At 43.5% G+C, this 15,239-nt stretch overlaps 1 protein-coding gene across 1 annotated transcript; it reads right to left on the reverse strand.

Annotated features, from left to right (window-relative positions):
* Nucleotides 1–675: 675 nt before the first annotated feature.
* On the reverse strand, nucleotides 676–14,444 carry st3gal2 (ST3 beta-galactoside alpha-2,3-sialyltransferase 2). The gene is made up of 8 exons (XM_069687045.1): nucleotides 14,419–14,444; nucleotides 13,074–13,728; nucleotides 6,034–6,093; nucleotides 5,454–5,587; nucleotides 2,917–3,096; nucleotides 2,565–2,610; nucleotides 1,632–1,751; nucleotides 676–1,472 (listed from the first exon to the last, which is right to left on the reverse strand). Exons 1-8 carry the CDS (start codon nucleotides 14,442–14,444, stop codon nucleotides 1,299–1,301), a joined length of 1,395 nt encoding a protein of 464 aa, XP_069543146.1. The 3' UTR covers nucleotides 676–1,298.
* Between the last annotated feature and the right edge of the window lie 795 nt (nucleotides 14,445–15,239).

Here is a 15,239-nt window from a genome sequence, read left to right on the forward strand (position 1 = left end):
TTTTCTTTTAATCATTCAAACACAGGAGTGTTTCTCACTCTGGCTTTGTCAGACTGGTTCTTCATGACCCAGCTCTATGTCTCCAGTCCTTCTCTCCCAAAATAGACTGACAGACCACATGGGGATTAAACTCTGGTCCAGGAACCAGCGTGCCTCCATCCAAACATGAAATCCCTGGAGATGGACTTTTGGCCTCATTAGAGTCTGATGCAGTCATCGCAGCGCTCCCCATGAACACTTCTCCCTGTGTCTGGATGTGAATAAAGTCTGTAGCGGGGCCTGTGGTCGCTGTGGTGTTTAAAATCAGCTCTCTCCACAGAAGCTGCAGCTCATGCCAGCGCTGCAGTGATCTTTCTGAGTCAGAATAACCAAAAGGCAAAAGTCTTCATCATGTGTCTGTGAGTCTGCTGCAAGGTGACGAGGCCCTGCTAAGCCGTGGTGAGGACCCGGGGGGAGGGTTGAGAGGAAAGTCGTATGATATAAACTCACAGCAATCACCTTCCGTCTTATAAGCAACCGTTTTACAAGCCATCACAGCCAGACAAGGTCCCTGCGATGCCAGCTTCTGAGGCAGAACTCACATAAAGTGGAGTTATGATGAGTGAAAAGTGGCAAAGTGAGGTTTTTGCCTCGTACAGGGAACAAATCTTTCCCATGGGAGTCACGGCCCGGGGTCCTGCAAGAGATGGGAATTTTGTCCTTCAGTCTAAATATGGTCAGCAGGACGACGGCTTCTGCTCGCTCCACAGTTTGTGTCCACAGTGTCAATCTTGCAGTCTGCAGTACAGTACCAACATCTACAGTTTAGAGGGGGAACAGGTTTTTGTTTCTGTGGCTGTTTTTATATCATACTGTTGTTTTGTTATGTGAGATCTTTCCCTCCTCGGCCTTCCTTGTGTCCATTTCTCACTTGTCTTGTCTTCAAACTTTGAACTGCATTTCAGAGTAAAAGAGCCAATTCCTTTATTGTCATATTTAAGGCTCAACTCCCACGTTCGGGTCTGTTTTTAGGCCATTTTTAGGTGAGCAGAACTAAATATTCCCAGGTCCTGTTCCTGGTGAGTCTACAACATGTTCTTCAATCAGTGCTTTGACTGGTGGCCTGCATCCCAAATATGAAGGCAAAAGAATGGAATAACTTTTTTTGGTACCATTCGGTGACCGTATTGTTTCGCCTTCTGCAAGCAAACTAGTGCAGGTAAGTGAAAGCCAGAATACACACACATTGTAAGCAGCCTCTGTAGTGTCTGCTGATGTACCAGTGTTGGAACAGTAGATACAAGGTGGAGTGCTGGTTATTATTTCCCAGGGAATATGGTGATTTTGCCAGCCTTTGCCAACCGCTGGATGATCTGGGCTTCGTAATCGGCATCGTGGACGCCGGTCTTCCTGAACTCTCCTGAGTAGCGGTTCTGCTCCCAGTAGTGGTGCCAGTTCCCCCGGCTGTCTGCCCCGAAACCAAACACGTTCACCTAGAGGAGAGTCAAGGAGAGAGTGTTGAAAGGCAAGTGTGTGATTACGAATGTGCAACTTTTGAGGATGGATGTGATGCAAGTGTAGTTTCGGCATGATGCAATGATTTAGAGTTTGGGCTTCTGTGACAGCAGAGAGAGAAAGAGAAAGAAACTGACCTCATCACACACATGCAGGGCAAAGAACAGCACCAGCATGCCAGTGGAGGGGTAGCGTCCGTGATGTCTGGTCCAGCGGTCGTGGATGTATTTAAAGAATGCTGGGTTGAAGACCTGGACCTGTTGGTGAACAGACACAGAAGAGAGAATAAATAATTAAAACATAACTGTCTAAAAGCTGTAAATCTAACATAGAATCAAACTCCAGCAAGGAAAGTAGAAAAAGATTTAGGTTTATTTTTCTACAAGAAAACATTTTCTACTGGTTAGTTTTTCTGCCCGACAGTTTATATGCTGATTTCAGATGTAAATCTCTCACTCAGATGATTTACACGGTCGTACAGGAAAGATCACCGCTTGCACATCATAGCCGTTGCATATTCAAAAGGTCCAACAAAACAAGAAAAGATTTTGCCAAGTTAAATTTTAATACTCCCGGAGGTTGTGATTGCTGCGAAAGATTAAAGGCACTGTTAACCAAATGAACAGTAATTACATATTAATCATCTGCCTCCAGGTGATGTTCAGTCCCAACAAACAGGGCTTTAGGCTGATCAGAGCGCCGCAGTGGAGGAGCAAATCTTATAAATCTATATTTCTGGTTCGGCTCCAAAGACACTGTAAAAAAAAAAAACTGTCTCTGACCAGGCGAAGATTTTTACAGGCAGGGATTAGAATGAGTTTATTTATTTCCAAGGATTAAAGAGCGAGAGGAAGATTATTTAAAACAAAGGAAAGGTTTATAATCTAACTGTAATCCTTCATCAACAATGGGGAGGGGAGGCTATAATTGCAGTAAAGCGAGGTTATTCTGCGTGTGTGTGTGTGTGTGTGTGTGTGTGTGTGTGTGTGTGTGTGTGTGTGTGTTGGCCTATTACTGTGCATGTGTCAGACCAGCCAAAAGTAATTGCAGTGAAAGCTGAAAATACACACCTTGTCTTTGTCTACACGGAGGAACTGCTTCACTGGAGCGTACGTACTGACAGAGAGAGAGAAATTGATTAAATACATTCAATCAACGCTTCATGTGATTGCTGCAGCTATGAATTGTGGATGATTGACAGCTGACAGATTGGTATGTGTGTGTGTGTGTGTGTGTGTGTGTGTGTGTCCACAAAGTAAGCTTATGTGTGTTGCAGCCTCTTAAAGAGGAATCAAATCCTTTCTGTGCTCACTATACGTCCAGAATTGATTGTATGTTTTTGTGCACTCACATGTTAATCCGTGCTTATATAGTATGTCTGTGTGTGTGTGTGTGTGTGTGTGTGTGTGTGTCTCCTCTTACAATCGAATCTGGCCGGTGGACAGAGCGCTGGTGATCCAGACGAGGTCCAGTGTTTTGAAGGGAACCAGGACGAAGCTGACGTTGGCCGCCAGGTTCTTGGCGCTCTCCGGGTACATGAAGTGGTGGGTTGTGTGGCTGCCGGCGTCTTCTTCGTAGCCCACTGTGGGCGCCAGGTTTATCCTAGGAGGAAGAGGGGGGCGGCGTAAGAGATGCATGTTTTAGAGTCATGCTTCGTCAGCATCAACACGTCAGGCGTCCAGTTTAAACTGTGGTCAAAAAGGTGCAAAAACTGTTTCAAAGGGATCATTTCATGCTGACTGGACAGACTGATTGATATTCGTTTTAGGAAATGAGAAAATCAATTGTTTCATTTTGCAGCAAGCTGTGAACACAAAATTGACTCAAAAAACTGATTGTTTCACTTTGAAAAGAGCCAGGCTCACCGTTTCTCTCCTCCCAAAAGGATCAACTATGGCTTTATAGTCAGATTACTCTGCTGCCACAACGATTATGGGATAACGGTAAACGCTATAAACCATAATGCAGGTCTGCCTCAGTAATGTCGGTTTGTAAAACTTCATAAATATTACATTATGCTTATGTTATTTAACATTAGCCACATGAAAAGCCATTAGGCATCTGATCACAGCAGACCAAGTAGAAAGATCTTGACTGTGTTCAAATGAGTTTTTTTTTTAAGTCAACTCTGATTTAGAAGTACCATAAAAAAGCACTTTTATCAAAACATTGTTCGTCACACTTTCAGTTTCAGTGATCAAGTCTCCTCTTTACTTTCTGTAACTTGTACTTTGTAGAACTCCAGCTTAAAACTGCTGCTTCAAGTTGCATTTTCTTACATACAACTTTTTTTTGGTCGTAGATTACTTGTTGATCATGCAAAGACGATATATCGGAACTCGATTGCACCTTAGTTTCAAAACTTAAAGATAAAGGTAAAATCTCATCCTGCTTTCTTTTCACATTCAGATGTGTCACTCTGTGTCTCGCTGTGAGTCTTTGCTACGGAAAATATAGAAAAAAGGCTGATTTGGCAGCACAAAGTTAACTGCCTCGTCTGACACCTACCCTCCTGCAGTGGTTACGGGCATTAAAAATAACTATTAAGTTATAATCAATCTTGTTGCTGATTGTCTTGTTTGCTTTGTAACTCACCTAGAGGCATCTGTATTCATTTCAGTCCATTTCATAGCCAGCTAAAAACTCCTCACAGCAGCTTTAAACCTGGATATTATTTAAAGGCCAGCAGGGGGCGGCACCACAAATAGTCGGAATAGTAGCAGATGAGAAAATGTGTGTAAATCATGAAACTTCTGAGTTGATTTATTACTTTTTATTTATTATTCGTATATTTAGTTTATGGTCTCAATCGCCTGATGTTTAATTTCTAAATGATGGTTCCTCAAAGCTTTGAAACAGCAGTGCACAAACTTCATGATGCTTCCTTTGTCTACTTCTTTTAATTCTATAAATTCACCTGATACCTTGAACAAGCCTCAAGACAAGGACTTTCATGCAGCACATTTTATTCTATAATATAATAAGTATATTTTGTCTTGTCTAACCTTTAGTCAGACAGTAAGTGAACCACTCAGCTCTGTCTGTGTACTTGAGACTTTCTCCATATTTACAGTAGAAATGACTCACTGTCTGGAGGAGTGAGCTGTTTATATAAACGAAAAAGTGCACCTGCAAAAAAAGGCTACTGTATGCACTGATCCATATGTCAGTGAGCAAAACAGATGTTTGTTCAGATAGGGGGAGTGAAAAGGCAGACAGACAGGAGGTGGGTGGTGGTGTGTGTGGGACTGTTGCGGGCCAAGCTGATTTAAAACACAAATGAGGAGCTAACCACAGCGACGAGCAGCCTAACAGGCGCTGGACGTTGGCGGCTGCCCACACAGGTCTGCTGAGAGAGCAACGCTAATGGATGCTAATGTCTTTAGCACACAGAAACAGAAAATACTTGTCATTCCTGCTGAGGCTTTTGTGCAGCTACACACACTCCCTGCACAGAACAGCATATAGCTGTGTGTTCATGCCAACTGACAACAATCAGGCTCTGTGATTCACGGCTGCTGCACGACACCGAGCGGGGGAGAGACGCACACAAAGGGATTTATGTGCCTCTCTGCTCGGGTGTGGATGTGAGCGACACAATCTATATACGTTTCAGCTTCTTAGTGCTTAAAGCTGCCTGTGGTGACCTCACATGAGTCAGGTGACCTCTTTGTCAGCCAATAGGAGAGTAGAGAACAGAATATAGAACAGCAGAGACACACGTGCTGCTTTCATATTTATAAATACTTCTGCAAACACACATTTTGCCCATGTAACTTTAATGTCACATATTAAGCTGTGTGATGTTTTAGTACTCTCCTCACATGAACTCTGTCCTCTCCAGCTCTCTCCCTCTTCTTTCTTTCCTCATCTCTTTCTTCCATCATGGCCTCTCTCTCCTCATCACTCAGTCTAACGCAGCCCTGAATCCGCTCCCTGGTCTCATCTATCCCTCTCACCTCATGATGTAGTTGTGTCCGTCAATAGTCGCCCCGTATCCGGCCCCTCGGAGATTTCCGGAGTTTCCCACCACAGCGCAGCGCAGACAGCGCCCCGGATCCCACGAGCCGTACGGGGACCTTCCTGGAATCACCTGCGATGGAGAGGCATTATCACATCAAGCTGCGGAAATTCAAGCTACACAGGATATTAAACGAGGCTCTGGACAAAGCAAGAGACATCAAATAACCTAACCTGCAGCTCAGACCTGATTGTAAAAATACATCCTGCTCCCAGTAGAGGGGTGAATTCTTCATGAGATCGTTCATGAAAAATACATGAGCCCCTTCTGCCCACAGGGAGCCAGATGAGGTATTTAAACATACAGCCTTCTGTGAATGCAACGTGCTTTGCATTGAGAGTCGGAATAAAAACACACATACAGAAATATTAAAAAGGAATGAGCTGGTCCACTGATACACCTAATGCCTAATAAAGGCAGTCTGTTCCCCTCCGCCTTTGCCCAAGAGTGTGGAGTAATGACTCTGCTGATCTGAAAGTACCAGCGTAATGGAAAGATGAATTAATGATATTAAATACCTGGAACAACCTCAGGAGCACCTGCTGGATACTGTGGGGTTTGAACTGGGGCTGCAGCATCTACAGAGAAAGAGGAAGTATAGTCAGGCCACGTATCCTCTGCAGACAAATTGGATGTGACAACAGGCTTTATATTTAGATACTTGCACCGTCTACGTGTGTATGCATGCACTTTCCAGCATTCATGTGCAAATAAGCAGGTGCTTGTGCCTGTGTGTGTCTTTGTATCAGTGTGTGTGTGTGTTTATGTCACAGCAATGTGTCAGACTGACAGGATGCTGTCAGACTTGGTGACCTGTGGTCAGTGGCGAAGAGGCATTGCACATGTCAAAACAAGCTGAGTAATAAATATAAAAACAGATTGAAGTTGAAGAAAAGATAGAAAATGTAAGAGTTGAGACGACTCGGAAACTTCTCAATCACTCATAATGTTTTTGCTTTTTTCAGAGTGCTAATGTTTGATTGTCCACATACACACAAACTCTCTCTGTCTCTTTGTGTCCTTCCAGGAAAGTTTACTTTTACACCGTTCGTCAGGAACAACAGTGAGATGTCCAGAGGACGTACGGGTCTACTCAGAAGGAAAAACAAAAGTGACAGCAGACATGACAACAAGCGTCTCCTGTCTGACTGCAGCCTGAATAAAAGGAGTGTGTATAAGAAAGAAATAGTTGAATGTTAAGAAGAGTAAACAGAAAAACAGGAATTGGAAGATTATACTGTGTGATCATTTTAGGACTTGAGTGTCAAAGACTTAATGGACAAGTTACTTTAAATTTGAAGCTGTTACTTTTCGATCCAAGAGATTTGCTTTCTTGAAAACAGCCTGAAAGCACAGATTAATTTTATTTTCTGAAAACCATAAAAGTATTTTAGCTTCAATATAATCCTTTACAATTTGAATTAACACGGTCACTTAATTAAAGTAGATATTAAAGTAAAGACATAACGAATCTCTCTGTTCTGTAAAGCAAGAAAAAAAACGCTTGATCATGATGACGATGGTGCTGAAGGAAACTAAGACCTTTGTGAGTTGTGAGGCAAAAATAATTAGGAAATAAATATATTACAAAATAGTTTCATTAATTTGACTTGATATATCGGTTAATTGACAACAAAAGATCATTGGCAGGGAATTTTTTTTTTTTTGGCAATATTCTAAAGGAAATAAACCTGACGCAGCGATATAAAAGTTAGTTACAGTCATGTATTGTATCTTGAGGTCCTTGCCCAGCCCTAACGGTCAATGCTGCAACTGCATCGACAACCTGGCATAGTCTGATTTTTTATTTAAATTTAAATATGGGGTTATAAGATTTCTGAAACCTTCACTGAATTGCAATTGTATATATTGTATACTGGAAGGACGTAAAACTACTACTACTACTACGCATTATATTTGCTTCAGATGACGTTTCATATATACTTAAAATTTAGGAAGGCAGAGGGGGCGCTGTCGAGCTGGCAATGGAGTAGGACTATTGTACTTGTTTTTTTGTTGTCGTTTTTCCTTTAGCATATACTAAAAATTAGAATTGTGTGTCATATGTCTTTGTCCAATTGCTATTTTTCACAATATAAAAAATGGATGGTTGTTTCTTGTCTCACACTAAACAAATACAACCCGGCACTGTAGTATATTGGCTGTAGCGTTGTGGCAATAAAACATTTAAATTACAGTTTATTCCTTTAATTTAATTGAGTAGTGTGTTTTTGCACAAAATGAGGACTGTAATTATTTGCATAAGGAAACTTATTTTTGAATGCCAAGTATCAACAAGGGGAAATATTACACCACCTCCTGTTTCAGTGTTTGTTTGGGCACCTGCTGCTCTCAAACAGACTTCATGAACTCATCCTTTAACTTCAGAGCTTTTTAGGGCAGATATCAGTCAATTCATATCGACGAAACGCTCGTGTTCTTAGAAGCATGACATATTGTGAAGCCACATGTTCACAGTCACAATTAGACGTAGATCTTTTGCTTTAAAAAAAAGGTATGAATATAAAAGTATGGTTGTTTTTATAATTTTGGATCACTGTCAGAACTGCATCACTGAGATGTAAACAGAGTGATGACAAATACTAGCAGCACCTGACAAAGAGAAGTTTTCCGAAAAAAAAAAAAAAAAAAATCATGTTCCAGTTTTAGCCTCTGCCAAACCACGCAGGCACATGAGCGTTCATGCATGTAAAGAGAACGTGAGCACCTGCACACACACATAAAATCCCCCAAACAAAACAGCACACACACAAAAGTTCCATGAGGATACTGGCAGCCACTAAATGGCTGTTTTCTCTCTGTAACCATCTATTCCTCTCCGTCTTTCTCCCTCACTCCCACACAGCATCTTCATTTTCTCACTCCTTTGTTACCACTTCCTCTTCACCCACCACCGGCCTTAATTCGCATTTCCCAACACAACTCATTCGCTTACAAATTCATTCACACATCCTCTCCAGCAATCTCCTTGCCCTCATGTCTAATTCCTTGTCTTTAATTTCCCTTGCTCCCTCTTTGTTTCTCCTCCTCCTCGTCCTTCTTCCTCTCTTCGTCTCTCTGGGACGCCTGTGCACCTCGCAGCTCATCAGTGCTGATCAGGGACCCCTAAATCTTCTTTTACTCTGTGTTTCTCATGTTGTTACCTCTTTGCATTCTTATCCTCTCACCTTCCTTCTCTTTTCCTTTCTTTCCTCTTTGATCCCTCCATCCTTTGCCTTCCTCTGTCTCAGAGTCCCTGCATGATGCCGGAGCCAGCTTGGCACGCACCACACCGCCGTTGTTCAGGGGCTACTAATTTTTGGCAGATGTTTTCTTGGCAGCCGTGCTTCCTTCCTCTCAGCTGTCCTCTGACTCCTAAAGTATAAGCTTCTGGCATCCACATTAAAGTATAAAACTAATATTTCACATTGGCAGAGAATTAAAACTTCCAGGAGGCACTGCAGCAGCCACTACCGCGTTTAAATGTAGCCTTATTAAAACACAAGTGTTAACAATGTGGAGATTTGATTAAGAAGGGTTGGGCCACACGCACAGTTTCTAGAGTACAGGAGATATTTACACCCAGTAACTGCTGCCTTTCAAATAAAGCTACATGAACTAGCTTTAGCTTAACTGTATGATGTGTTTAGACTGAAGAGTAATCGAGGTAATGAGGTCAAAAATGAACCAAAATGCTGCTTAAAATGATATTTGTCTCTCTCACACAAAACTAAATGAACTAACACATATGTATTTCTTCAAATATGCACATATAAACAAAATGGTTTATAAATTATGTGTAAAGGAGTAAAAAAGTTCTTGGCCTGTCACCTCTTCTGTTCTCAAGGATCTCAAGGCACAGCCAGGGGGAGGAGAGTGTCCGGTTTGGGGACCTCAGAATTTCATCTCTGCTTTTTTGCAGATGATGTGGTTTTGTTGGCTTCATTAAACTGGGACCTCCAGCAGAAAGTGGGGCGGTTTGGAGCCTACTCTGAAGCGGTTGGGAAGAAGGTCAGCACCTCCAAGTCTGAGGCCAAAACGGTGGATTGCCCCCTCTGGGTGGGGGAATCAAGTATCTCAAGGTCTTGTTCACCAGTGAGGGTAAAACAGATCGTGGTGCTGAGCCTGAAGGCAAAGCTTGCGATGTACCGTCTATCTACGTTCCAACCCTCACCTGTGGTCATGAGATTTGGGCAGTGACCGAAAGAATGAGGTCGCGGATACAAGCGGCCGAAATGAGTTTCCTCTGCAGGGTGGCTGAGCTTAGCCGAGGAGATAGGGTAAGGAGCTCAGACATCCGGAGGGAGCTTGGAGTAGAGCCGCTACTCCTTCACATCAAAAGGATGGCTCGGGCATCTGATTAAGATGCCTCCTGGACGCCTCCCTTTGGACGTTTTCTGTGCACGTCCAACTGGGAGGACACCCCGGGGCAGATGCAGATCTTGTTGGAGGGATTAAGCCTCAGAATCCCCCAGGAGGAGCTGGGGGATACGGACATCTGGGTCACCTTGCTTAGCCTGGTGCCACCGCGACCCGACCCCAGATAAGCGGAAGAAATTGAATGAATGGATGTTACAGCCTGTGATGCGAGAGTGACTTCACACGTACAAAGTTAATAACTTTTGATTGAACTATAATTTATTATTATGAGAATTAACTAGGCAAGACGCTTCTTAAATTTCTTTAAGTTTGAAACCCAGTAGGCCATGTCTCGTTTGAAACCTGCAAGTAGTTACTAAAAACTTAAAAAGGACTCTAAGCACAAACTTACTGAAGTATTCACGAAGAGCTTTTTCAGGCTGGACTCAAGTGACAGGTAAGACACTGGGATTAGAGGCTGTGTGTTTAGGAAGTGAAAATGTTTCACCAAACTTAAGCATTTAAGTTCTGCACAACAAATTATTCTTTATTTTCTTTTTCTTTTATTGATTAGTGTACAATAGGTTTAAGAGCAGATACTCCAACCATGCACACATAATCAATTTCAACTTCCATCCTTTCTAACACTGGATGATTGGATGAGGGATTAAATGATATTAAACATCTGTGATGGGATTTTTCCTTCAGAAGAGATAAAAGTGAGTAATCGACTGGGGACACTTACACAGCTTCTGGAATTGTGCATCCGTGTTGTCTGCCTCCTTCAGCCTTTACCCGGAAACATCATATATTCTGTCTTCTGATTCCCAACAGGAAGATCTCAAATTCCCCTTAACTTCACTACATTTTCTTCATGTTCTTTTACAAATGTGGGTTTGTTCAGCAAATTTCCAAGATATTTCTGAATTTCTGAACCATTTTCCGGTTGAAACCATGTAAGATGTCCTTATGTTTGTTGTACTAGTGTTTACAAAAGTTCTTGGGCCAAACCAAAAACAACTCACAAACTTACATGGCCAGGGTTAGTTTGGAGGAACAGAGGAGAAAGTCTGACATCTGGTTGAGATAGTTATGTGCAGTATATTTGCAAGCCAGGCAAGGTCACACATCCTGATGCAACCGGACCTGATGTTCATGTCCGATACAGAAGAACAGAGAGGCATCCCTGATCGACGTCTGCAGAGACTGGTATGTTTATCTTACTTGGAACGACCCCATTACATTTGTCTCGGCTCTTTGGTTCCTTTTGTTTTTGTACCACCTGTTCTATATTCTTCCTCTCTTCCTTTTGCTTTTTTATTTCCTCCCTTTCCTAAAGCTTATTTGCAAATGTGTCCCCCCCTCAAGCCCGTCTTTTGTAATGTCACCACTACCATTTTCCTACAGTGCACCTCTGTTTTATGTGATCCCCTCCTCTCCTTCTCCATCCAATCCCCCTCCTCTTTCCTCTTTCTGTCTCCCCTCTCTCTCAGTTCATCACCCCCATGTTGCAGTGTGACCTAATGACTTGGCAGCTGTTGGCCTGTGTTTGCAGTTTTGTGCCGTTTTAGAGCCGGACTGAGGCTACAGCTCTGAAACAGGCCTCTAGAGCAGCAACTGAAGGACAACTGTAAGATAAAGTTATCTCTGAAAACACACACACACTAACAGATTTATTCTGAGATTCAAACAGATATAAGGAGACAAATGAGCCTACACCATGGAAACGCACCTATAAAGACAATTACACACACACACACACACACACACACACACACACACACACACACACACACACACACACACACACACACACACACAGTTAGAAGGGTTGCTAATGCAGCAATTCTGTAACTAAGTGTTTCCCGTCTCTCTCTTGCAATGACTCAGAGGCATATTCATTTTACAGACGTAACTGGGCGGTGCTTTACAAAAAGCCCAACCATGTGATGTTTCACATGGTTCATGACATGACTGGCACCAGGAGCATGTACTGTTTGTAAGAGGGGATTGGTTGGAAGAGGGAGGATGAGGAGAGATCTGAGATTATGATGTATTACTCCTCGTATGTTGATGTCCTAATAAAAATCTCCAATGTAACGGACTGCCCGCCTCTGTTACACACACACACACACACAGAAGGAAAGTGTTTGATGGTGCTGCAAGCACTGTAAAAAACAGCTAACGAAACGAATGAAAATGGTATTAATAGTATAAAATAAATCTGCACCGAGTGACTTTAAAGACATAATCTAAAGATTTCAGTTTCGTTGTCTTAGGCGGCACCTTTGGCGATAAACAGTAATTGTGGCAGCACACTTCCCACATATGCAGACGTCTATGGTTGGCTCCCTTCGTAACAATTGTAACTCATTAGTTTCCTGGCTGATGGTCGCTTTCCTTTTTAGACTGTTTGCCTTCATCTGAGCGTCGAATTTGTTTCTTTTTCTTCTGATTTTCACTTATTGTTGAAGTTGTATCTGTAGTCATCCATCTTTTCTTTGTTTGTTCAGCCATAGTAGATTACTGTTTACTCACAACACTTGCAGAGACACCCAGTCCATAATACTGCAAATGCTTTCATCAGTGGGCAATAGGCTCAATCACCATTGTGTTACCTCATTTGGCGAAAGATAGTGACTTAACAGACATTTATCTAAATGAAAATCTTCAAGATTATCACTTTTACTGACCTTAATGTAAATGGATAAATGTCCTTGGTGCGACCCTGAAGACACACGAGTGTAACTGTGTGGCTATTCTTAGACAAACTAAGTGAAAAACTTAATACAAACAAAAGTTCCACAAACTTGGAGATGTGATTAATTAATTTTAACATTAAATTTGACAGTTAGAAGATCAGATGAGAGAACTCTACTCTCATATTTGTATGCTCAGTGTTGTGTCAATTAGCTTAGCTTCGGGAACAGCAAGCCCGACTCAGTTCTGAGTTCAAAGATTAAAATGTGGTATTTTATTTGTTTAATCTGAACAAAAACCTGGCTGGCTTTAGGTAAACACTTTTCATCCAGACGTGAGAGTGGTATTCATTTTTTTAAATCTATATTCTGAAAAGATCCAAACAGTTTAACAATTACACAAACAGGAGTCCAGCTATAACATACAATTAAATCTTATATTCACAGCAAACTAATTGTCAAAACTCAAACATGTAAAGTCAAATGATTTTGTTACTTACCACCCACCAGTAGTAGACATCAGATGGCAGCTGGATGTTGTCTCTGGTCCAAACAGGTGAGATATCTGGGTCGTAGCTCTCATCGAACCAATCAGAAACACCGGGGTCTCCGACGCAGCGTGGGCAGGCACACGTCTTCTGCTGCGGGGCGTCAGGTGGTGACAGCCTGTGTGCGCCCGCGTAGCTTGGCACTAGCTTCACCCGCCTCGACTCCTCCCACCCAGGCGGCTCCAGGTAGTTGAAGCCGACGCCCCCACGGAGCGAGACAGAGAAGAAGAGCGAGGTGAGGAAGACGAGAGCCAGGGAGCCGAGGAGAACCCAGACTCTGCGGGAACATCTCACTTTGCCTCCTTTCTCCGCCGTACCTCCTCCTCCAGTACTACCTCCACCTGCTGCCGCCCCGACTGTGCCTCCGCTCAGCCAGGGCCGGAGCTCTGAGAGTCTGGGAGCTCCCCTGGATGGACCCCCGCCCCAAGACCCCCAGCCCCAGCGCCTGTCCCGGTGCAGGGTGGAGGACAGGATGCGGCCCCCCCATGGCCATGCCCCCACCCCTAGGCCTGCCACTGTCACCAGCCCACCACCACCTCCTCTGCCTTCTCCGCCCCCACGCAACAACCACCAAGGTCTGGTCAGGGTGATAGGGACGACTCCCTGACTAGCACAAGATCACTTCGATATCAGACGAGTAAAAACACACACACATACACACTCACACTGACAGAAGAAAATGTGTCAGAGTCAATTTGTCTCTCAGTCAAGCTGTGCGCTCAGCGATGCTCCTACGCTTTCTCTCTGTCTCTCGCTGGAGCCTCTCCCTCCCTCTCCTTCACAGTTATGCGCTCGTCTCACACACAAAAATGTCTCGACACACACACACTTGAGTCGCAGCTGAATTACACACAGCTGTAGCCTGACTGCCTCGGAAGTCCTTTGCCCTCGATGAGGGGTGATCTCTCCTTCAGCTTCAATCAGTCTCTGCTTTTTCCACCTTTCTATCCTTGGTTCATTCTCTCCTTCCTCACTTCCTAACTTTCCTTTCTCAGGCTTTCACTCTCTTTTTTTCCTCCCTCTTTTTTAGGATTAACTGCAATGTCCATCTTCAGTGAAACCCAGTGCACGCTGTGAATGAATGCAGCAGGTCCTTCCCGTTTTCTCTGCCATCTGTGTGAGCGTTGAGCTCGGCTCCAGCGCTCTGATTTCTCTCTTTTCTGTCTCTCTCGTTGCACTGAAGCGACGTAGCCAAAGAAAGCTGGCAGACTAGTTGAGAGCAGCGGAGAGAGGGAGAGAAGAAGGGAGGAGGAGGAGAGGGAGGAGGAGCGGTAAATGGGAGGAGGTCTGGCCTGACGGGTGTTCCATCACGTCTCTAGCCATCCTAGACCAAAAATATACCTATTTTCTAACTCTCTTTTCGCTGCTTCTGCTTGATTCCACTGATATGTGTAGTTTTCTCCTGCCTGTTTTTTTTTTCCTCTTTTACCTTCCACTTGATGTTCACCCTGGCCAAGCCTCTGTCTGTGTTTCACCGAGGCTCTGAGAGCTGTGGACGGCAGCTGTGTCCAGTTTAAAGCACTGCTCTGTTGCCGTCCCTCTGCACACTATCACAGTCAGAGTTTAAAAAGTTCGGATTGAAATAAAAGTTTAAATTCTTAGTGTTTTTCACTCACTAAGATTTCATCTTTCACCACAAAGAGAGAAGCGAAATATTGGCGATGCTGTTCTGCTCATGTGTAGCTAAGACTTTTGAGGGTTTCCGCCAAGCCTGACTAATATAGTGTCCTGAAAAAAGGTGTAAAAAAGATGACAGTAAAAAAAACTTTAGGAGATGTATTCAAAGCATCACAAGCGGATTGTCCGAGCCTCTTCCGATGGAAAGAAGATCTTTATGACGATAGTTCATCCAGAGATGACACTGCTCTAAGGAAAGTCGGCGGTGGTGGATTCAGTAATGCCCAGAGGATGTGATGGGAAAAAAGACAAAACCAATCAGCCCCAAATCTCATCTTCTTTCCAGCTGGCTTTGGGAGGACGACGGGAGGAAGGGTGGGGGCAGCGTCTGTCCTGCATCCCGGAGTGCATGTGTGTGTGCCTGTGTGTGTTTGTGCCTGTAATTTAATGTGTATGGTGTTAAGCTAGGGTTGCACACCGTCTGCCAGTTGCACTAATTTA

Source organism: Semicossyphus pulcher, unplaced genomic scaffold (assembly GCF_022749685.1).
Source record: "Semicossyphus pulcher isolate SPU_LCO1_2020_fin unplaced genomic scaffold, fSemPul1.0.p SCAF_8, whole genome shotgun sequence".
Classification (NCBI taxonomy): domain Eukaryota; kingdom Metazoa; phylum Chordata; class Actinopteri; order Labriformes; family Labridae; genus Semicossyphus; species Semicossyphus pulcher.